We start from the raw sequence: 24,173 nt of genomic DNA, 5'->3' as shown, positions 1-24,173 counted from the left end.
TGAACGATAAAAAAGGATAAACGATATAAAAAAAAATACATTAATCGATTATGCAACAAAAAGTATTCAGAAATTAATTAAAGAATTTGAACTAAATAAATATTTTAAGCTTTAATTAGAAATGGTTAACGGTTGAGTTGTATATCGTTTAGCAATCAATTATTGAATGGTATGATTTTGAGTTGAAGAAAGAGAGATCGTGTCATAATTTTGGAGATAGATATTACGACATTATAAGTACGAACGCTTTCACGTCTGGTGTTAATTAAACTAAAACTAATACTAGCACTATCACTAGAACTAACACTAAGCCTACAACTAGAACCTTTCGGGTTAAGTCTTTTGAAAAAGTGTTTAACGTTTCGGATGCCATGTTGCAATTTTCTTCGAAGTTTGAAGTCTTGTTTCAAACTGCAATACCACCCAGACCTACAAAAAAATTCAGATATTAACGGCTACTTTATAATATTAACAGTAATTTGATTTCTGTCAACATGTTACTCACTCATTTTAGTAAACAAGATATTTTGTCTTGTATTAAGGTTTATCAACAATGAGTGTTGATGATGCGGTAATACGGACTGTTGTGTCTAACCAGTTACTCTACTACACATATTTAGTAATTCACGAAGCATTATCAGGATATAAATTACGCTTATGCTTAACGAGTAAGTGTGAAAAGTGTGCGTAAACATTATGCCAAAATCTTTTGTTCAAAATAGGATAGATAGGAAATCATCTTTCTTCAAAATAGTCCAAGTAGCATTGAAGATTTCTTTAGATATTTATTCCATAAATAAGAAAAATATAAATATGGTGGCACGATAGGCAATTAAATAATATATTCACTATATACATACGATATTCCATAAGATATAAAGTTCACGATGACCACATTTGCTGACGATACTGCTCTTGTTGTTAAAAAGTAATAATATGTGTATAATACCAAATATATTATAATTATTACAAATGTATTATTATAATATTGATATATGAAAATATGAAATCAGATGTGAAATTGCTACGGAGAGAATGAATGAAAAAAAAAACGATAGTCCACTGCGAATATATTGTATTCAAAGCTGTAGGGCTAAAAATGTCTAGCCCATTTCTGTATCAGTCCTTCAACAATACTTTTTTTTCTGCTGCACCTTGTATAGTTTCCGATATTTCTGGTGGTTTTTATGACTTCATTGCAGTGATATAACTAACAAAGACGGGGTTGTATACAGGTAGTTTACGAACTCCAATTCTGGCGTGAGTTGTTCAGATCCGCATTAACGCAAATTACAAAAACATAATATTTAAAAACTTAAATACCATTACTTTGTGTGAAAATACAAATTTATTTAAAATTTGTATTTTTCGAATGTAAACAATAATTGATACTCTAAATACTGTTTAAGTGTTTTTAATTTAAAATATAATAAAAAAAGTAGTGCGTCCCTGCACCTAGTTCACTAGGTGGGCCTATCATAAATCACGTCTAGGTACTTTTTCGGGGTGATAATTACTGCCACTACTGTTTCTGAGGGTCATAAAAAAAATATCGGAAACTATATAATCAAATGCTAAAACCTATAAGAGCTTATGATAACTTACCTAAGCAAGATGATGTTGCAAAATGCCATATCTACTTAGTCAAGGTAAGGCGTACAATATAATGTACAATATAAAGTATAACAGAATATATTAATAAACCGTGATACGATTGTAATAACAAACTCCAACGGGATTTTGGAGTCAAGTACATTGTAATCTTGTTATTGCCGGATTGTTTTACTAAAACTCAAAAACATACTAACACACTGATCTTAGGTGGCGCTACTTATTTTAGAAGCAAACCTTTGCCACCTGTAGGATTTAATTTCGTTTCTAGTAACACTCCTGCACTACTAGTAATCAAAAAACAGTAAATTTGTCGCTATAATTAATTTGTCAACTAGTAATCAACTGTTTATTAAGCCCATATTAAGTAACTGGTACTAAATTTTATAACTTCTTTGTATAAATAAAATTTTGTATCTACATATCACAGTGTGCACCAAATAAGCACTCCCATAGGTAATTTAGGTATGTTAGGTATATTCATTTACCATCATCAGGGCAAGGTTGATAGAAAAATCGTTGTTTGCCGTTTTTGCTTCCTGTTGTCATCAACGTTGATTACAAGATCAGAAGACGTTATTCAAACCAATTGTAAGAAAAAAATAAATTCTCTTAGATTCCCGGCGCGTCGCTAAAGATGCAAAGTTATAATGCAGGGTGATTCATGGCAGACACGAAATTAAAATCAGTTTAATTGTGAAAAATAATAAATAATGCCCTGGAAGTGATGTTCATTCAAGTAGTTGAATGCTCTGCATAAGTTTCTTCTCAGTATAATTTATCACATTATCCAACATGTAGATACAAAAAACTCATACACATGTAAGTCCGTAGATCTTTGAGACCATGTAACATTGGCATGAAATTATTATGTGTCCAAGAAACATGATTACAAATATTTGTAGTGTGTGCTGCAAATAGAATATCGACTAGCGCTATTAGTGCTGTTGAAACTAAACATTTAAAGGGGTTCTTTGTCTACGCAGTTCTAGCTTGAAAATGCTCGAAGTTTGTGAATGAATTGTTACAAATTAACAAACTTTAAATTACCTTCAGTTAATATTACACTCTTTTTATCTCCTGATTATTTTCGAATATTTTTCTTTTAGTTTTATTAACTGCTTGATCCTTCTGCTTGTTCAAATTGTGGTTGATCATTCCAAAATAACCCCATCTTAAAATTCAAAGTTATTGGATTCAACCTAAATAAATCTTCACCAACTACATAATCATTTGTTGGTTCAATATTCAAATCTTCATAGTCGTCTTCATCAGTTGTTATTATTACGATAATTTCTTCAAATTCCTTCCTAGTCAAATATTTTCCTTCAAAGGCATCTTTTTTTTGTAAAAAACTCGCAAACCATTGTATTATAAAATAAAACAATATATTTATTGCTCGAATTGTATTAGGTATAGCATTACCTGCTTACTTTACATTACGTGTGTTAATTCGTTTTGCATGAGATATTTTCAATCTTTAAGATCCTGATATTTTAAGTATTAGGGTGCTCAACCATATAGTAGATTCCTTTTCGGAGTTCTAACTTATACTAACTGTCAACTTTCTGTAAACATCGTAAAGAAACTTTTGTTGTCAAAGACAACTTATTACAACTTGTTATTATTGAAAATCTTGATGTTACAACTAAGGATATGATAAACTCGAGCCTGAAATCAGTATAAAGTGCGTCAACTTACTAATGTTAGTAAAACTTGTTATGAAAAGGATGTAAATAAAAAATCACAATCTTCTAAGCATGAAGCATAACATCTTATGATGCAGATTTCATTACTTCCAATTCATTCTGGTAAATGAAAAATTTGAATTTATATAAGTGGATTTTAATAAGTAAGAGAAGACAATAGATTATGAGAATGATGGGATTTCTATGACAATGTTGCAAAATGCTATGCTTTTCTTACCACATATTGCGCATGTTATTAATCATTGTTAAAATATTATTATCCTTTTGGTTGGATAGTTTTTATTTCATTTTTTAGTTACTCCTCGGCATGCAAAACTGCATTTCTAAGCTAACAATTTCCAGATTTATACGTACCTTTGATCAGAAGATGTTGCTATTGCAAATATTCAGAAATTAATAGATATTGCTCTGAAATAACTGCTTAATGTAAATTCTACAAAATTTCTGCTAAGTAACTTGGAATTCGGCAAATACCTTAGATGCTCCGAGCATTTTCTGAAAACAATTAGGCAGAACTCAAACTTTATATTACGGCATATGACACCTGTATGAATACAACTTTCCTTCATCGACTCAACGTATTTAGATACATGTCAAAGGTTCATGTGTCAAGGTTCAGTTACGTACAGGGTGGGCAAATTTGGGTGTTATTATAGGCTATCTCAGAAACTATAAGAGATACAAAAAAAGTAGGTGCCATGTCCCGGTCTCTTTTTCCGAGACTAATCCAATCCCGTAAAGATCAAATCTCTATCTTCTTTTGTTTTTAAGTTATAGCCAAAAAGGGGAAAAATGGGGATATGAAGACTTATGTATCATCTTCAAAGCGGACTCCAATATATTCTATATTTAATTTTATCGTTTTCTTTAAAGATAATGCGGAACTTCTTAAACGGGAAACTCGTTTCGCAAAATTTATGAATGAAATGACAAGTAAACTCAAGTTGCTATAGTAACTAAGTAGTATTTAGCGTTTTCCTCGCCTACTATAATTAAAAATTTGAATTTTAATCTTTAATATTTTAAAAATTGAAAATTAACGCTTATTTTCCGCAGAAACATTATGCGTGCGATACATCATTGGAAAGCTAAAAATATGCTCTTTTCTTTAACATCATAATCGAGTATAGTTTGTATTTAAAAAAACACAACTTTGTGTTATATCTCAAAAATCATCAAGTATATTTAAAACTTTTCAACGGCAGTATATTCCACTTAAAAAAGTGTCTTAAGAACGTATCAACCCCATTCCTATAATTTGAAAAATAAACGAAATATGAGCATTTTTTGAAATCACGAAAATTTGACTTTTTGGCTATAACTTAAAAACAAAAGAAGATAGAGGTTTGATGTTTGCGGGATTGAATTAGTCTCGAAAAAAGAGACCGGGACATGGCACCTACTTTTTTCGTATCTCTTATAGTTTCTGAGATAGCCTATAATAACACCCAAATTTGCCCACCCTGTACAGTTAAGTATGGAAAAGTCGGTTAAATACGACATTATACTTACTTCTTTCTTGCTATAAATTATTACTGTTAAAATACCGTTATATGTATCTATATAATAAAATAATGTTTCTAATAGATAGACAAACTTCTACATTTTGGGAGGCATTCAGGGAGAAATTTATTTATTTGGAGAAAAAGACTGAAATAAATTTTAAAACGATTTGAATCTATAAATATCTATAGATTACACACAAAAATTCATCTAAAATTATGCTTATAATATTATCTTTAAATTAACAAATAACTGATCACAAATTTGTTAGTCATCATTCTTAAAAATGATAAATTCAAAAAATAATGTAATCATATCGATCTAACTTATATCTAATAATGATAAAATAAATATCTTTTATATTAAATAAAAAAAGAAAAACAATCCCTTATTTAATTAAATTCAAACTCAACTCATGTTCCCATATTTTTATATGGGGTGATAATATTTATGATAACCAAGAAAATAGGGGACAAAAACATCCCTCGCCGTTATTCACGAATTTCATGTTATAATTTCCACTTTTTTTAGACTCTAATTTGAATATTCATCAAGATTCCCTTTTCAATCTCCCCTTTATCGTCTTTAAACGTGCAAAATTTATGTTTTTAAAGGGACAAAATGCAAATCCATCCACCTACACTTTCAAATTACTCATATACCTATAAACTACAAGTTATTGTCATGGAAATGCGCGTGATCATTGACCCAGTATACACACAGCTCGTCAAATGAGCGCGTTTGTATGTCGTATTTACGTTGTTTGTTGTTGTGTGGATGTTGAGTAATGCAATTCAACAGAGTACAACTCTCCAACACATCGGAATGTCTATTAACTATTTATGTCTCTCTTTGCAAATTGATGTGATGACTCAGTTTAAAGACATTTCAATATATTAAAATATTTAACGACTAAAAAACGCCTTCACAAATTATGACTCTTTTATTAATAAATTTTATTTATTTATTTTTAGCATGCTCTACATCGAAAATAACCTGGATCAATTAGATATTCAAGATGGTGGTGGCCACCCTCAAGTTGTTGGCATAAAAGTGCCCGAATCCCAATGCAACGATAGCTCACCAGATGCTTCTCAAACAGAGTTTAACGTAAACAAAGGTTGGATGAATGGCATTTTTGGTTGTCTTCGTCCGTTTTTGTCAGCAATTGGAAAAGGAGGTGTCAACGAAATCAAAGGAACACCAGATGATTGGGAGATTCCGTTCGAAAATATTAGTGAATTATCGCTTCTTGGAGCTGGAGGACAAGGAGTTGTCTTTTATGGGAAATTAAATAACGAAGAAGTTGCAGTAAAAAAAGTTCAAGATGTTAAAGAGACCGACATCAGGAATTTACGTAAACTGAATCATCCGAATATCATTAAATTTAAGGGAGTTTGTACGCAAAAACCTTGCTATTGTATTGTTATGGAGTATTGCCCTTATGGACCATTATACAACTTGTTGAGGAATAATAGTGATTGCATCACACCAGCTAGAGTTGTAGATTGGTCTAAACAAATCGCTGCAGGGATGCAATATCTCCATGCCCATAAGATCATCCATAGAGATTTAAAAAGTCCCAAGTAAGTACATAAATCGAAAACATCAAATCCTTTTAATAAAAAATTACTTTTTTTTATTGCAGTGTTTTAATTGGTGATGAAAGAATCATAAAAATCAGCGATTTTGGAACTTCAAGAACATGGAACGAAGTAAGTACAAAAATGAGTTTTGGTGGTACAGTTGCGTGGATGGCACCCGAAGCAATAAAAGAATCTCCATGTTCCGAAAAAATTGATATTTGGTCATTTGGCGTGGTTTTATGGGAATTATTAACATGCGAAGTGCCTTACAAAGACATGGAACGAAGTGCAATTATGTACATGGTCGGAATGGGAAAATTAAAACCCCCAATCCCATCAACTTGCCCTGAAGGATTCAAACTTTTAATGAACATGTGCTGGAATTACAATCCAAAAGACAGGCCTTCATTTAAATTAATCAGCAGCCATTTAGAAATTGCTGCAGCAGAAATTTTAAGCCAGTACAAAGACGAGCAATTCTTTAAAACCCAAGAAACATGGAAAGTTGAAATTCAATCGATTATCACCGAATTTAAAATGGAATTGCAAAATAAGCGTAGAGAATTGCAATTGAAAGAGGAGCAATTGATCAAGGAAAGAGAATCTGAATTGAGGCATTTAAGGGATATTAGGGTTTATTATGATAGGAGATTAGCCAAAGTTAATCAAATGTATCAGCAATTGACGTCGGTCTTAACACAACTGGAACACCAACCCAAGGATTTGAGAAGAAGAAAAATTCCATTTATAAATCGAAAAGTTGAAAAAAGAAAATGTGTTCAAAGTAGTACAACACCAACAAGTCCCGATTGTCTTACAAGTCCAGATAGTCCACAAATTGTAAGTATTGATCAATATTTAATATGAACCATTTTCAGTATAACATTTTTGTAGATTCCTTCAAAATCTTCATTATGCGTTAAATTAAATTCATCCAACAAACCGGAATCAACGACAATTTCCCATCACAGTTCAACACGATCCCGAAAGAGACAATACAGCAGTACATCTTCGAGGGTTTCAACACGGTCAAAAGGAACATCAACGGCGCAAATGGTTGATACAGAAACTCAAACTGATTTAAGCGAAAATGATTTTAGCGTTCAAGTATCGCCAACTTCTCCCACTGCTAGGAAATCATTCTCTCAACCACAAAGAGTGGTTTTGGGTATGCCCGAAAACGATGGCGAAGAAAATGTTAACGGAAATACCAGCGTTCAACTACATTATATGGTTCAACATGATGAACCGGAACGTCCTGTTTTTACTAATTTATATTCTAGGGAATCCACTTCAGATCTAGATTTAGATGAAACGGATGATGTGAATAGAAACGCTCAGCCGACGAGAGATTATAGCGATGATGATCGATTAGAAACGATAGGACGAAAAGTTTCGGCCGCTTTAATTGGTGTAACGAACGGAAATATCGTTTCGGATATTCGAACATCGTCGGATAACGGGAATATTACGGATGGTTTGGATCTGGATGAGGTGTTAAGAAAGAGGAGATGTTCGGATACAAGACAAATTATTGATAGCGCTGAAGATATTACGAATGATAGTGTCACAGATGAAGAAGGAGAAGATCAATATAATTATTCCTTGAGAAGGAAAAGGTAAGAAAATTAAATAGGATATTTCTTTTTAAAGTAATGTCAAGTAAATAATAATTTTAAAGTAGCGAAAGTGGAGCGGTTGTGCAAGAAACTTGTTGTGGTTTTTGAACATGTGTACACGTTCTAATATTTCTTTATGTTTTCTCTTTCTCATGCAGTAAGCTTGGGAAAGATCTGCCTAATTTAAAGATAAGGTAAAATTTAATGCATGTTGTGATTGTAATTTATATTTTGTTCTTGTTGTTGCAATTTGTTTACTTTCTTGTTTTGCTTCGTCTGCTGACACAAATATAATTCTATAAAAATACATTTCTTAATATGTTTATGCCATCAATAAATTTAAAGAAGTATATACATGTTAAAATTTTGAAAGCAATTAAAAGAGTAATAAAATCAGATAAAGAAGTGTGTAATTTTGAACTAGTATGTTAAAATTACAGCTTTTAAATGTTACTGTTACTGCTGTTGCAACATTTCTGATGTTTTATGCAAAAATTAGTGCTTGAATGTTTAATGCAAGAAATATTGGTGGAACATATGGCGTCTTTATTAAATAACACCAAGTCGAATGTTTGCAACAAGATCTTAAGTTTGATCATTTACGTTTTGAAATAAAACAGACTACTTTTTAATTTCATGATTGATGTTAGTAATGGTGTGCAACGTCTCTGGTTTGAGGTTTTCTGCTTGGTTGGTTTGATCTTATCTGTTCTGGAAAGGAGGCTTGCTTGTATTAATAACTTGCACTTAATCATGAAGTATATAACCTATAAAAATTAGAATGCGCAAGAACAATATTACAGACTACCATTTAACGTTTTTTCTAACTGTATTTCTTTTTTGTATCCAGCTTCTTAATATTTTCGACCAAACCTCTACTAATCATTTAAAGCATAACAAGACTTGGAATTACACTTAAATCTACCTCTAAAGCTCGTGTATTATTTATCTATTGATCATGGAGGTTCTACACTGTTGATTCTAAACGTATTATAAAAGTGAAATCTGATAAATCTTAGTATTTATTCAAAGCGAAACAAAAAATATTGTAGCAAAATCATCATAAAATAGTTCTCTAGCAAATAGTACATTTCAACATCTTCTTACTCCACCATAAGTAACTAATCCACATAATGGAAAAGGCCACCAAATGCTACATCATGTTAGTGTTTCTAGGTAGTTTTTGTTCCACAGCCACGCTATTCTTCTATATGTGCTGAATAATGTTTTGTAGTTTCAATCGTTTCTATATCATCATTTCCTGTATCTGGTTGATTACATTCATCTGCAGCTGTATCACATTTATCTGTAACTGTATTATTTCCCAGTCGTAATGATCAATTTTCATCTCGAATGGTTTCACATTCCTCCATGACCTAGGAGCAAATTGTAGTACTATTTATACTAAACAATCTTATAACTTAACAATATTTATTTAACTCATTTACAAATAAGAATAAACTCTTAACTGAACTAAACATGTCTCTGTATGTTCGTATTGTTTCACTCGCGCGCGTGTGTGAGTGTGCATGTGTCGTATGTGTGTGTGTATCGCGTGTGCACCTCTCACCATGCTAGGACGCACTGGTCGTAACACGCTGGCACGGCTCGGCACAACCACCAGACCCGATCACACCAGGAGTGGGGGACAAACCACTATACTACACAAATCATTTGTGACATCACATTATTTCACGTGCTTTACGCTTAAATATTCCTAAACACAATGTTTCTAGTGACAACAGTTGTTATTTTGAACTAAATACCTGTTATTGATCGTCGCTACACGGCCATTTGTTCTATATGTTTCTACCCTATCCCCGATTTTGCTTATTAAATTTCAAGTTTTCTATTCGAGTTGAGTCAGTCACTTCATGCGCATGAAGAGCACAGGAAGATGCGCATATCTAACGATTCAATGTCTCCTTGAGTAATCCCGAGGCCACACTTTTCATCAATAATCACTTAAAATCACTTGAAAGTCATCCTTGTCTGTCCGGTTTTAGCGTGTCTTACTTTTCTGCTTTAAATTCTTTAATTTTTTTTTCTAGCCGTCAAGCATCCTAATGTCATTAATTCTATCTCGCAGTTCTTCGTAGTCTTGTGCCTTGTATAGAGCATATTTATTTGTAACTCTATATTAATTAATCGTATAATAAAATATTAAAAATTAAAATGGAGTATTTGATAGACTGTTTTATGTGTGTCTATCCGTTTATTTATTATTTTATAACTATAACAAAATCGCCATAGGAAAATATATTATGTTGATATAACAACCCATGGTGATATAACATGATGTTTCTATATAAAAATAATAAGAGTGCGTGATGCGCTACACCTTGATTATAATCGAGATATTGCCACCGAATGCGACGATTTCCCCACCTGGAACGGTGAACTTAAATATGGATTTGAATATATTCTTCCAGATACTTGGATCCGATGGTGATTTTCGCGGACAGTTACGTTCAGCTACCCCACTGTCGAGTTGGTCCATAAGAGTTGTTCTATTAGCAAAGTACGATTTTGAGATCGCTTCAAGATCTCAAGTTGTTCTGACAACTCTTGACTGATCACTAATGATCACTAAGCATTATCGAATACCATTCCTAATCCTGGTCTCTTTTATCTAAGCACCTTAAAACCTAGTTAATTTATACTCTACGAATTTCCTTTTATTCTCTTGCCTTCTAATCCCCTATATTCCGAATTTATACTTTGTTGAAACCTGTCTAACTAGTGGTTGATGCATGACTCTTGATCTTCTTTTAACAACTTTTATTTTTGATCTTCTTTTTGTAACCTCCTCTGAAAGAAGTAATTGTTAATTGGACTGTATGTACAATGTAATGAGCACCAATCATCCTTACCGTCAGTAGAGGAAAAAATCCTGATTTGGTCGTCGTTAGCTGTTTTGTATAAAACATTTAGCTTGGTTTGCGTTTAGAAAAGGCAAGGGATTACCAATAGAAGTAGTATGACATAGATCCAATATGTTCTAGAGGTAGTTCTGATCTGTACTAATATCTATGGTGTGTACTACAACTGCCCAACTCTTCAATTGGCATTCGATGCTTGAAAACTTCTTCTAAAGGCATCTCAATACAATTCTCTAACAATGTTCAAATTTAAAAAAAAATCGCTAAGTGGACAAAGTTATTTTTTAATTTAACTCGCGATAAAAAAACCGAGTAGCAAAAATTTTCAAATTCACACATCTTACACTTCAAGTGCATACATAGATTTTACATGCAGTTCACATTCCAAAGAATTTCTTTTATACAAAAAAAATAACTAATTATTGTTTCAACAGGAAGCGCAATCTTTATTTCTTAAATAACTTGGTAGCAGTTACAAAAAAGAATCTTAAAATTCTAAATATGCACAAAAAATTGTGTTTTTTTATCTATCTTATTCTAAACAATTTTATTTCTAAGGACAAAACATGGCAGTTAATTATTTATATATGAGATCTGAACTTCTACAAGTTCGTGTTTTACATAAATATACTTACTTCTTATTCGTTACATAAAAATATTTATATACATATAAATATTATTTAAAGCCATGTGCTTAATATACTTATTGGAATTGTTAAGTAATACACAAAAGAAAGTTTTGCATGACTTGTGATTGGCAATGTACGGACAGTGGTGATTGGATCATTTGGTTCATGGTACTTGCTGGGGAATGTACCATTGGGTGCTCATTGGTGAAGGAACCATTTGGTTCATACCTTGCCCGGGCGACATTAAAGGATTAGGAATATTGTTGTAACTTGATGGGGATTGCATTTGTGTGTAATGATCAAGTGTCGCTGCTGGTGATGGGAGATGAGTCATCATAGGTCCAGGACTTGCCATTACTTGATTTCTTGTAGCCGATGTACTCGGTATAGGTTGTGGCGATGGTAATAATTAACATGTTGGTTGATGAGATTTGATTGTGGCGAAGGAACCATTCGATTCGTTTGGGATAAATTTGTTTTTTGTACTGGAGGGTTATTTCTAGATTCAGTCCATTGCGTATTTGTGTTAGCATCGCTTTGATGCGTATCAGCCTCTTGATTTAAGTAATGCATCATTTCATCCGGAATAATCAATTTATTCTCAATCATTTCTCCTTCTCCCATTTCATCCAGAACAACCGCTTGATTAGGATGAAGTTCCCCGGAACTAGTTGCACCTTTCAAAGGTAACAAAGAAACCGAAGCTGGTCTTGGTGGAGGACTTTTGCGATCCGTTATTGTGTGGCACGGCTCTGACATTCTTCTTGAATCTCCACCTGTTGTAGTTGCAGTTGAAATTTATGTGTTCACATTGAAGTTTACCCAATATTATTGAAGCGCGGTTTGTTGGAGGGATGTATTTTGAGTCTGTAATATTAAATTACTTGGGGCTGTTGAAGGAGGTGGTTGTAATTGTTAGAGTTTCCCTGCTAATAAATGGAAAGGTGGATGTGGTAATGCTGTTCCTCCTGTTGTTGCTGTGGACATTTGACTTGATCTTCTTGAACTTCCAGCTGATATTGGGTCGTAAACGAGCTTGGGCCATTAAGTTCAGGCTTCATACTCGCCTACAAAGAAGATCATTATTTTCAAAAAATTAAGTAAGTTAAAACTGAGAGAGAAGCCAAACTAGTTTTTCGACTCATATCAGCATTCTTCATGCTTCCATAATAACTACTAACAGTATCAATCTAAAGCAATAAAGAACATTTTAATTTCGTTTTTATATACATTTTCAAAGAAATATTACCTCTAAATCAGCATCATAAGGCCAAGCTGGATCATGTAAAGGCCCCGCTCTATTAGAAGGTACAGCATCCCCAGAAATATCATTAACACAGCCACCAGCAAGTTGAGTGATTCCCAAAGGACTTCCTTGTTGTTGTTGACCAGGAGAATTTACATCAAACTAATAATTAAAACAAACTAAAATACATAAATTAAGTCTAAATAAACAGTTTTATCTCTGATTTTATGCTAGGACTACTAAGACTTGCTGTCTTGTGACTTTGCATATCTTCACTTCTGGGACTTGAATCCAAACCGCCAGTTCATCTTCAGACATTTTGCAATCTTTGATAAAGTTTATTAATTAATTTTTGTGGATACTTATTTTGTTCTGCGATATTATAGATATATTTTATTTTCTTATTTTTGTTGGTGTTAGATAATGGATATTTCAATACTCTGTTTATTAAATAATGAAAACCTACCATTTTATGTGAGAACGTATGTGCGGAGTCGAAAGGAATGATAGTTGGTATTACTATAGGTTTTCGATATATATTATACTCAATATCTGTATTTTGTCGTGTTAGGTTTAGATCTAAAAACATTAAACGTTTCATCTCTCTCTATTTCTAAGGTAAAGTTTAAATTTTTATGTATTCTATTAAGATATTCATGACATTTTTTTAAGTTTTCTTAGAAACAATGAACACGTGGAAAATGAAATTTGAGAAATTTAGCTAGGTAGTAAATCTTTTTGCCTCTGTGATATTCTACTAAAAACTGATTTAGTTTATAAGCTTTAGGGTTGATGATCGAAACGATTTTTAATGGGCACTGTTTTTTGATTTTGTGACAGACTTTGACTGTTTGAGTAACACGTTTTGACCAATACAAGTACAGTATAAGCTCGTAAGCAATAAACGTTAAGTACAGTATTGAACATACCTTATACTAAACCTTTTTTTCATGATATCCAGAACTTCCACACATTGTTTAATCCGTCATTGTCAGTAATTTTGTAGTTTAAATCTCGTTTGCTATTCCAAACGAATTGAAAAATCCATCAGTATCAACCCGTTTACGTTTCGGCGTTTTTTAATAAACATCTGTTCGATGATGTTTCTTGGTTTAAATTGCACTTATCCGGTGACTTTGTCTTGTTCTTTAGTATTATCTTTAAACTTTCTTCTAATCTTAGAAATAATTCAGAGCTTAGAAAAGTAATTATTGTCAATGGTTTGGCTGTTGATGAGGACATGTGCAAGTTAGTATAACACTGACAATGAGTATGGCTTTTTATATGCGTTGGAAACGTATGATTAGATTCAAAAAGTTTTGTAACTTGTTCGTTTCCAAAATTATGTTGTTAAGAACTGCCGATATTAGCTACTCTTATTTTTTTAGCATCTGTTTGTGATTTTATGTGGGTTTCTTTGATACGACGTGAATGTACAAGAAAAGGTAGTGCTTTTTTTCGAACGTACGATGTGATAAAAAAATCATATAATCATTAGCTATTTTCATTATCTTCAATTTCCGAAGTGGTATTGTTATCGTCATTTTCATTTTTGCCTTAGCTCTTTTTCCATCCTTCATTAAGCTGAATTTCTATCTGAGATCACTTCTTCAATAAGAGATTTAATACATCATTGCCTTTTCTCAGTAATTACTACTGGTACAGTTGTGTACTAATGTGTATTTTAAATTCTTCACGCCATTATTATTCTTAAAAAGTATTACTTTTATTTAAATGCACCTTTACCTAGACAAAATATTTTTTCCGGATTATTAGACTATTATCGTCCATTAAACGGATTTTGGCTTGATCATTTCTGTAAAGAATTTATTAATACCATATTAATGTTCAATTTTGTCTTTACAGTATTGCTAGAAGACCGATTTATCCAGGTAGAAAATCGGCCCGATTCAAAACGATACTAAACACAAATACCTACTCCAAAGAATCGAACGCCTCAGACGAAGGCAACACTTCAGAATACTCAAACTCGCCGTCCAGTAAATCGTCAACGTTGGAGTCGAATCCAGAATTAGCTCGATCGATAAGCGTCCATCATCACTCGAAAAGGACCAGCGGAAGCAGTAGCAGCAGATATGAAGCATCTTCAGACAGTGAATCTGAAGATAACGTTACCATTGCGACCCAAATAGATTTTAGTACAAGCATTGTTGGTCGAACCGAAAATATTAAGAGAAGAGAGAGTGAATGTATCTAAATTTACTAGTTTTTGATAAGGTATTTTTATGGACTGAAATTTCAAAAAAAATGTTATTAAATTAAATTTTGAAAAAAGTAAGTAATTAATTCTGGAAGTAAATTTTAATGTTTAATACGTAATTATTGGAGACATATAATAATTGCAATAATTTAGAAACTGTTTATTTTTTAATTTGTAAATATCTCTTATTTTCTTTTTATTTTTTTTTTTTCTTTTGTTGCAAATGTGCAGCAATATTAGTGATAGATAGCGGCATTTGGCTGCTCATTGAAGTACGAAGTAATTGAAATTATTTAATTGTGTTTTAGCAATTAGGAAGTGTTTGTATAAGAAATTATTGATAATCGAAAATGTCGTCTATTTACTAATTTTGAGATTAAATAAGATAAAAGTTGTTGGTTAAAAACTTAAATTGTAATTAATGTTTTGTGAAAAAAGAATTAATTTAATAGCTCTTCAATTTGGAATTTATACAAAAAATAGTGCCTCTGCAATTTAAAAATTTTTTTATGCCTTTTGAAACAATTCTTACTGATAATTTTTCTTACGACTTAATTTGAATTAGGAGATAAATAAAAAAAATCTCTATACTTAATAATTATAAATTTAATATTTATGACTACAAATAGTTAAATTATAAATAAAACAAAATACATGCAAACATCATTTATGTAGTAATTTGATTTTAGTAATGAAAATCGACGTATATATTTTTTGTACATTTTTATTATTGTTTTACCTATTTATTGTTAGCCTATTTCTGTTATCTTTTATTGTGTTCGTTTCATCTCCTTTTTAATCTTCGTTGGCAGCCCGTCGATAATCCGTCGTTGCCTTGGTACATTTGCTAATTAGCAGTGATAAGAGTACAGAGAGAGATTATAAGAAAGAAATACAAAAGAAAATTTAAAGATTGCAAAACTATTTTGTCGCCAATTTTTCTAATGGATGATATTTTTTGCGAGCGATATTTTATTGCATCTTTGTAAAATGTACAAATTTGATAATATATTTGCGAAAAAGGCGTGAAACGGAGCTAAATACATATTAAGGCACCTTATATGTATACACATTGTTAAAATGAAAAATTACCATAACATACCAATTTTGAAAAAAAAAAGAAACGAGTATTCTTGTAAGATATTAATTAAAAAGTAGATTTAAAGAAAAAACATTAGTTCGTGTGTGTCAGTTTTTTTATCTGATGTTTATAATTATTATTATAAAATCGTATGCCTCTGCCGTTTGTTTAAAAAATAAATTTATTGAAACGAAAATTAAATATGTTTTATCTTTCCTCTAACTACTAAAACTTTAACACACCATAATAAAACAAAAAATAATTTAGGTGAGCTAAATATTGGTTTTATTTTTATTTATTCAATTTGGGACGCAAACAGGGAGAATATCAGCAGGAAAGCATCCTCATTAAGAACAATTCAATATGGTAAAGTACATAATAAGAAAAAAAATAATAAGAAAATAAAATAACAGTAATATTAGCAACAATACTCGCAAAATAATAAAACTAACAAAAAGTGAAAAATTTGTATACAGAGTGTTTCTGTAAGTCGTGGCATAATTTTAATTAATAACAATACATTTTTGATCCAAACCCGTAAATGGCTAATATATGGGCCTTCAAAGATAAGAAATGTTTAAACATTTTCCTAAATATTTTCAATATGCTTTGTCTTAGAAAGATAAAATTTGGCAATGTTATCATGAGAAATCGCTTAAGATCAGTTAAGAATGTTCACAAAGGTGATATCTCAATTTGACATCAAGTATAATACCAAGATCCTTAACTCTGTCAGTATAGATAATAGCTTTACGTTTCCATGTAAACTTTATTTTTGGGCATTTGTCATAACTAAGATAAAGTTTGTTAAAGTGACAATACTCTTGCAGACGTTTAAGGTCCTCCTGAAGCCTTAGCAGCTAAGACTTGAGCGGATTCTTGTAAATATTTTATTATCATCCGCATAGAGCAGGAATTTGGTGAATTTAAAACAAAAGAAAGGTGACTTCCTTGAGGATCTTGACTGCCTGACTGCTATCCGCGAACAATGCCATCTGGAATGTTAAAGGAGGACAGTTTTTGTATAACAATGCTATGGTCAACCTTGTCGAAGTCTTTAGTGTAATTAGTGTAAATTTCGTCAACCTGTGAGTCCTCATTTAAGGCAGAATGGATAAAGTTAACATAGGACACTAAGTTAGACTCAACCGATCGTCCAAACAAGAAACCATGTTGTTCAGTAATGATAGAGTGAGCAACTGAGCGGCTAAAATAATTGTGAACAATTTTTTCAAAAATCTTGGGAATAGCCGACGAGAGAATGGAAATCGGGCGGTAATTTGATACCAACTGTCTATTTCCGGATTTAAATATTGGAACGACAACACCAAGGTGCGACACCCGAGACACCGAAAACCATTGAACTCTGCAAGCGCACAAGATATATCAGGATCTGAGTTCACAACTGACCTATCAGTGGAAAACATAGCGCAGAACCCTTTTTGGTATTCATAAAAGACCAGATACCCTTGGGATTTTCCAAAACCCCCGCCTGAACCGAGTTCAAGTAAGCTCTGTAATCAGCCCCTATCAGCATCTTATCACTGTTATGGTTAGTAGATTTCCATTTTTTACGACAATGCAGCGTTTCATTAATAACTGGAATAGTTGAACCAATGAGGAAAGCGTTGCTTAGGTAGAATGCGCTTAGGAAGATCACATTATTAGGAAGATTACATTATTAACGCGGTTATGTTTAAAATTCGAGTCTGCTTTCTGTTTGAATTTATTATTGTATTAGATGAGGTGTTTGATCAAAATTGGAAAAAATTTTATAACATTCAACCTCAATTCAATAAGAATATTTTAAGGAATCTTTCACTCAGAACTTAAATATAAATTTTGAAATATTTCGAATATACGAAGTATATAAGGCGACCTCATTTTGATCAAAAATGAAGAGATTTTGATGTTTTGTTATTCGGAAATGAAAGAAAAAAATATACTTTTGAACGACCTGTATTTCTTAAAAAGTCGATTTCAATCGTAAACATGGTAGGGACGAAATCTATATAGCCGTAGCCTAGTCACGCATTGTGGTGGGTAAGAAACTTCAAGGAAATTTGTCTAATCAGCAGATGTCTCTGCGCGGTGATCTTGTGACAGTTGAGTGTGCATCGCGAGCAACGATCATGGGATTTTTTTGCTCTAGTCCGCAAAGTACTTCATTTGGAAAACTATTGGTCTTCTAGCTATGTTTCCACCACCAGTAAGAAAAAGTGTAAGTCATAAATCAAGTCATAAAAAAAGTTAGTACCCAGATATATGCATGCCTGCATTAATAATTCAAAAGATTTTTCCTTTTATGTACTTAATTTTCTCTCCGGAGAGATATGATTGTTTATCAAGCTAAGTTCTATTTGTTGCTTTACAAGTAAAAGAGCAGAAAGTAGTTGATTCGTATCATATTCTTATCTTTTTTTCGGTAACACTTTTCATCAAGGCCGGATAGAGACCTTAGTTGAGTTGGTGTACATTTACATAGATTTAACTAAGGCCGTTCGTCCACCGAGAAAACCAATACAAGGCGATTGGTCGTAGGTGACTAATTGCGAGCGATTAGTCGCGTGTGTTTTCGTACACCAAGGAAACCATTGGAAACCATTTAAAAAGATGTCATCGTCGGATGAGGATGTAGTTGCTGGGTATATTTTTTGAGAGGAGACAGTACGATTAGCCACATTGTTGCAGATACTACAGCTACTATATGGGAAGCCTTATATCCACGTTACATGAAAGTTCCTTCCAAAGAAGAATGGCTCCGAATTGCTGACCGTTTTTACGAACTTTGGAATCTGCCAAATTGTATTGGCGCGATAGACGGAAAACATATCCGTATTCAGAAGATTCCTAAGTCTGGATCAACAAATTTTAACTACAAAGGATACCATTCGGTTGTTCTAATGGCAGCTTGTGGTGCTGATGCATGCTTTACAATGATTGAAGCCGGGCATGCTGGTCGGAATAGTGATGGGGGAGTATTTAAAGCTTCAAGAATGGGTCGTTGGCTGCAAAGAGAAGGAAATAGGCTAAATTTGCCAAATAACCGGCAACTTATTCATGATGAAACGGGAGGGAATTTTCCGTTTTACTTTGTTGCAGATGAAGCATTCCCAATTGCGACGTATATGTTGCGTCCCTACCCAAGAAGAGTATTAAATAATTGCAAGAGAATTTTTAACTACAGATTAAGTAGGGCACGCAAAAGCATTGAATGTGCATTTGGAATGATGAACAGTAAATTTGCAGTTCTTTCCACACCTATAGCAAGCAAGAATATAAAAACTGTCAATAACATACTCCGAGCTGTTTGTATTCTTCACAATTTTATTAGAAAAAGGGAAGGCATTTTATATCGACCAACATTTAACTTGCAAGATGATGAAGAGCAAAATTCGCCAGAGGAACTGCAGCAGGCTATAAACGAGCCACTTATATTTCCACAAAGAGGTTTTGGATATAATTTTAGAGATTACCTGGCACACTATTTTTTAAAACCTCATTCTTCGTTACCTTTCCAATGGAAATACTGTGTCCCATGAATTTTTGTTTTATACGCTCGCTTTTAAACATAGCTAAGTTAATACTACGATTAATACTACTATTAATATTACTATTAATTATTAAATACTTTTACTACTATTAAAGTTTTTGTTCTTACCTGTGTCCCCAACCGTCTTTCCTACTTTCTCCCATGCGGCATCCACTATATCCCTTTTAGAATAGACTTCTAGACGATAGTTATATAAACAAGGATATTTCTCGATCTCTTGCACGAAAGTGATATTTAAGTTTTGTTCATTTTTTGATAATGATCGAGGCATAATTTTATTTCAAGTAAAACGAATGCACTTCTATATGGACGAATAGAAAAAACAACCACTGCTACCTCAACGGTCGTAAACAACTGTTTAGTTTTTGAGAAAATAATTTTTAAACCCCACCTAATATTTTATGATTTTTCTAAGGTTAGTAATCTTCGATAATTTTTAAAAAATCATCGGAAAAACAATTACTACTACCTCAACGGTCGTAAACAATTGATTCACGGCGATCAACCAGTTTGGTCGTACGCGATCGGTTGCCATCTACAATCGGTGATAGTCGCTGCTGTGAACGAGCTACTACTAATTTTAATGTAATAGTTGTGTTATAACTAATCTCGCCATTGGTTGCTTGGTCGCGAGCAACCAGTTGCCTCATAATGGTTTTCTCGGTGGACGAACGTCCTAAGGGTACGTTTATGTTGGAGCTGCGATAAACGATGAGAGCAGCGCAAAATTCATTTTTATGATACTATGCAGTATGGTGGAGCTGTGATAATAGCGACGATCTCTGCTGTGTAGGTGACGTTTCATTTATTATATTACATAAAAGCAATTTTTGGAGAATTTCATCATCTTTACAAACACTTAAGGCAACACCCTGCAAAGTTCATGAGAATTTGATTATATACTTTCGTACATCTCTGATGGGATTGAAAAATGATGGAGAAATTGTCATGTAGACCTATTTTATCCGAAGAGCGGCTAATGATTACAGTAAATGTAGTGATATTTTATTAAAATATTTACGCTAACACAAATAAGATATAAAAAAAAAACTTCAGCCGAAATCCAGTATTTCACATGATGACTAGGTTAAATATCAAATATCTAACATTCCATATTTAATTTTTAACATTTAATTTTATAGTATTTTTTAAGTGTTTTCGCTTGGTTTCACGAATTCCTGAGTTAATTTCATTATCCTCATTCTGTATTCTAGCTTATCGTAAGCTGAAAATGTTCTTACATGTGGTAGTAAGCTTTTAAAAAAATTTAAATCTTCATCATCTTCATTTTTATTTCTATTTTGTTCTAAAAACTCCAGTTTTTGCTTTTTTACCAGTAGTAAAGCCTGACCGATATCTTCATTTGCTATACGCTTTTTCGGGCAGTTTCTAGCAGAACTAGAAGGTTGGGATGAAGTTGGTGTAACGCTAGACGCCGCCGAGTCCAAATGTTCAAGATCCTCTTGTGGAGATTGGATGATGTCTTCCACTGCTTGTTCATATTCGTTAATTTCATGTTGTATCAATTGGGATGACTCATTAAAAATATTTTCATCATTTTTGGGGAAATTACCCTTCGATTTCCTAGTAGTAAACTGATCTTTTAAAAACAAAAGACTTTTAAAATGCTTCCATTCTCCTCTATAACAATTTATTTGGGGATCTCCAGATTCTGGTTTTGGAATCGACGCCAAGGTAGTCCTAAATTTATCCCGTAAACTTTTCCATTTGTTTCGTACTGCTGTCGCTAAAATAAATAATAAAAACTGAAATGAAATAGTAAACAAATAAACAAACCGGATTGTATTACATTACAGGTATTTATCAACTGGTCAATCGTTTAGAAGTTTGGCATTTAGTTTCTGGATGGGAGTTGCAACAATTTCATGAATTGTTGGAGAAGTGGTTAAAATGATCTGGGAAACACTTCAACTGTTACACATGAAAATTCCTAGCGAACATGATTTTAGGAAAATAGCAGACGATTATTATAAGATTTGAAGCTTCCTTAACTGCATTGGCTCCATTGACGGGAAACATATTAGATTAAACTGCCCTGCTCATTCTAGTACAATGTTTTATAACTATAAACAATATTTTTCAATTGTTTTACAAGGATTAGTTGATGCTAATTATAGATTTACAAACATTGATATTGGAGGTTATGGCAAACAGAGTGATGGGGAATCTTTTAGGTCTTCAGGTTTGTTTTTGTACTTGTCAGATGGGCGACTTAACATTCTTAACGATTGTGCTTTACCAAACTGAGACATCACTGTACTCCATGTAATCATAGGTGATGAAGCCATATCTCCCTAATCTATTGAAACCTTATAGAAGACAACAAATTGATGCAGATAAGGAATACTTTAATGCTAGATTATCAAGAGCACGAAGAATGTGCTTTTGGAATACTGTATTCAAAGTGGAGAATTTTAGGAACAGCCATACAAACATCTACGAATGTAGGTGATGATATTGTTAAGTGCATCAGTTTGCTGCATAATATTATTATTGATAGAGAAGGCATTAACCATCAAGTGCAAGAAACAAGTACAACCAACGCAAGACCACACCAAGTAATACCAAGTAATACTGGAAGACCTTAAAATTTGCTAAATATTAGTCAAAACAGCATCATTGAGTTTTAAATATGATTCGGGCAAATCCAAACGTTTTATCACAAATGCTATGGATGCATGAAGCATCTCTCAACAAGCTGGTGTAAACTTGCATAATATGCATTCTTGGTTCGAGCAAAACCAACATTGCTTTCACCTCCTTATCAATAGGGTAAACTAAACGACCTGACTTTTCAAGAAAAACCAATAACCAGGGAAAATATGGCAAAACACTAAATGCCATTAGAAAAGTGTCCAGGGCGGAAACTTAAACAGCGTTTTTTCCGTCGAAACTAGATTAAATAAATGGATCGAGGGCATGAAAGGCATTTCGAACATTTGTGAGCTATTTTTAGAAATTTTTAAAAATGTAAGTTATTCTATGTGATTTGGTTTATTTTGTTTTATTATCATTGTTGATGTTTCATTGAACCGTTGGCTTTTAAACACGCCTCAAGAGTAGATTTTAACCAGTTCTAAGCTTGGATAAAGTGTGAAAAAAGGCTCTAGGTAATAACATTTTTGTGCTCTCTTATTTGTTTGCTAAAGTAATTTGATCCGATTAAGATATACGAATTTTTAACATTTTCTTCTATAATTCGAGAATGGATGGAGATATCGAGATGCGGTTTTCACTAATATTTAGCAAATTTTATTGTGACTAAGGGTCTGTGAAGTAAATAGTACCGTTCCATTCAACTTTTTTCAAAAATCCGAAAAATATGTAATCGTTGCAGATAAAGTCCTCTAGCTTATTTGTTTTAAACCAAACGGTCTCACTAAAAATATCTTTTAAAAGAGCATAAAAGCATAAAATGCTCTTTCAAACAAGTCCAAAAATATTTAAATGGGTTGAAGATATTAAAATGTAAACATTTGAAAACGCATTGGCAAACAAAAGCGATGCGGTATTATCAAAGCTACTAAATGATGTTGTCCAAATTGTAGCTTATCGTGTAACTTTCTGAGATAGCGGGAATTTTATCTATCGCTATGGCAGGTACGTCCCCTAGCGGTCGAATTACGAACTTCAAAATTATTTCCAGCTATTTCTTTTGCCCTCTATGCTTATAAGGATTTTTTTCCCAAACCTCTAGACCTTTCCGTTGTCGAGATACAGCCGCTCCGTACCCTTAACGGGACATCCTATACATTTTTCTGTTATTTCTGTTTTCCTATTATTGTTCACACCAATTTAAAGAAATTAAATAGAATCAATTTAATTTATCTTTTATTTAATTTATTAATTTAAAATTAATGTTTAATGTTAATTTAAATTTCTACTTACGTGTTGTACTCAATTTTACAGCTACTTCGTGCCATAATTTGTCGAGAACAAATCTGTTGTGGTGATTTTTATTTTTTTGGTCCCACAATGGGGATCTAACAAAAACTTCTCCAATTAAACAGTCGACATCCATGCCAACCACACCTGATAATAGCAAAGAAAATAGGGAATACAATTATTAGCGTCGCTCTTATCGTTACTCGGCTGTCAAGCGTGTGATAACGCGTCGTTGGTGGCTCCAATATAAACACCTGCATATGACACAATGACAACATTTTCTATGTTTTGTTAGTATCGTCGCTCTTATCGTTTATCGCAGCTCCCACCAGTGTTGCCACACAGTGGAGGTTGTAGTACCGTACTTGAAAACGAAAATTACCGTATTTTATGTATAAATATTTAGTACTTGTACTAAAAATGATAGTTATAAAAAAGGTTTTGCGAATATATATACAGGGTGGTCCGTTACTAATGGGACACAGAGCAACAGTGAATTCCTTACATATAATTATTACGATTTAACCCAATTTATCTTAGTCCAATTGTTAATAATAACGAAGATACAGATGGTTAAAGTTAATACTTTATTTTCGTTTTTCTTTAATAATTTCGTTGTCTCTTACA

At 32.6% G+C, this 24,173-nt stretch overlaps 3 protein-coding genes across 6 annotated transcripts in view; 2 read left to right on the top strand and 1 right to left on the bottom strand.

The window, feature by feature from the left end:
- Positions 1-15,401, top strand: part of LOC111427141 (Mitogen-activated protein kinase kinase kinase 13 wallenda) — a 56,989-nt gene extending 41,588 nt beyond the window's left edge. For 3 of the 4 annotated variants that reach the window (XM_023062158.2, XM_023062136.2, XM_023062151.2), the window contains 5 exons: positions 5,798-6,409; positions 6,472-7,249; positions 7,304-8,028; positions 8,187-8,222; positions 14,652-15,401. In XM_023062158.2, the coding sequence (XP_022917926.1) occupies positions 5,798-6,409; positions 6,472-7,249; positions 7,304-8,028; positions 8,187-8,222; positions 14,652-15,003 (2,503 nt within the window). In that variant the 3' untranslated portion in view covers positions 15,004-15,401. The remainder of the gene's footprint in view (positions 1-5,797; positions 6,410-6,471; positions 7,250-7,303; positions 8,029-8,186; positions 8,223-14,651) is intronic. The other variant, XM_023062144.2, reaches the window with a different exon arrangement.
- A 1,947-nt stretch (positions 15,402-17,348) lies between these two features.
- On the top strand, positions 17,349-19,629 carry LOC139429597 (uncharacterized). Its single transcript, XM_071195520.1, has 2 exons — positions 17,349-17,362; positions 18,747-19,629. The coding sequence occupies exons 1-2, from the start codon at positions 17,349-17,351 to the stop codon at positions 19,627-19,629; spliced, it is 897 nt and encodes a 298-aa protein (XP_071051621.1).
- LOC139431433 (uncharacterized) lies at positions 19,428-23,787 on the bottom strand. The gene is made up of 2 exons (XM_071199138.1): positions 23,550-23,787; positions 19,428-21,387 (listed from the first exon to the last, which is right to left on the bottom strand). The coding sequence occupies exons 1-2, from the start codon at positions 23,680-23,682 to the stop codon at positions 20,789-20,791; spliced, it is 732 nt and encodes a 243-aa protein (XP_071055239.1). The 5' UTR covers positions 23,683-23,787; the 3' UTR covers positions 19,428-20,788.
- Between the last annotated feature and the right edge of the window lie 386 nt (positions 23,788-24,173).

The sequence above is a fragment of the Onthophagus taurus genome, chromosome 1, assembly GCF_036711975.1.
Source record: "Onthophagus taurus isolate NC chromosome 1, IU_Otau_3.0, whole genome shotgun sequence".
NCBI lineage: Eukaryota > Metazoa > Arthropoda > Insecta > Coleoptera > Scarabaeidae > Onthophagus > Onthophagus taurus.
This window is presented reverse-complemented; position numbering and strand designations above follow the sequence as displayed.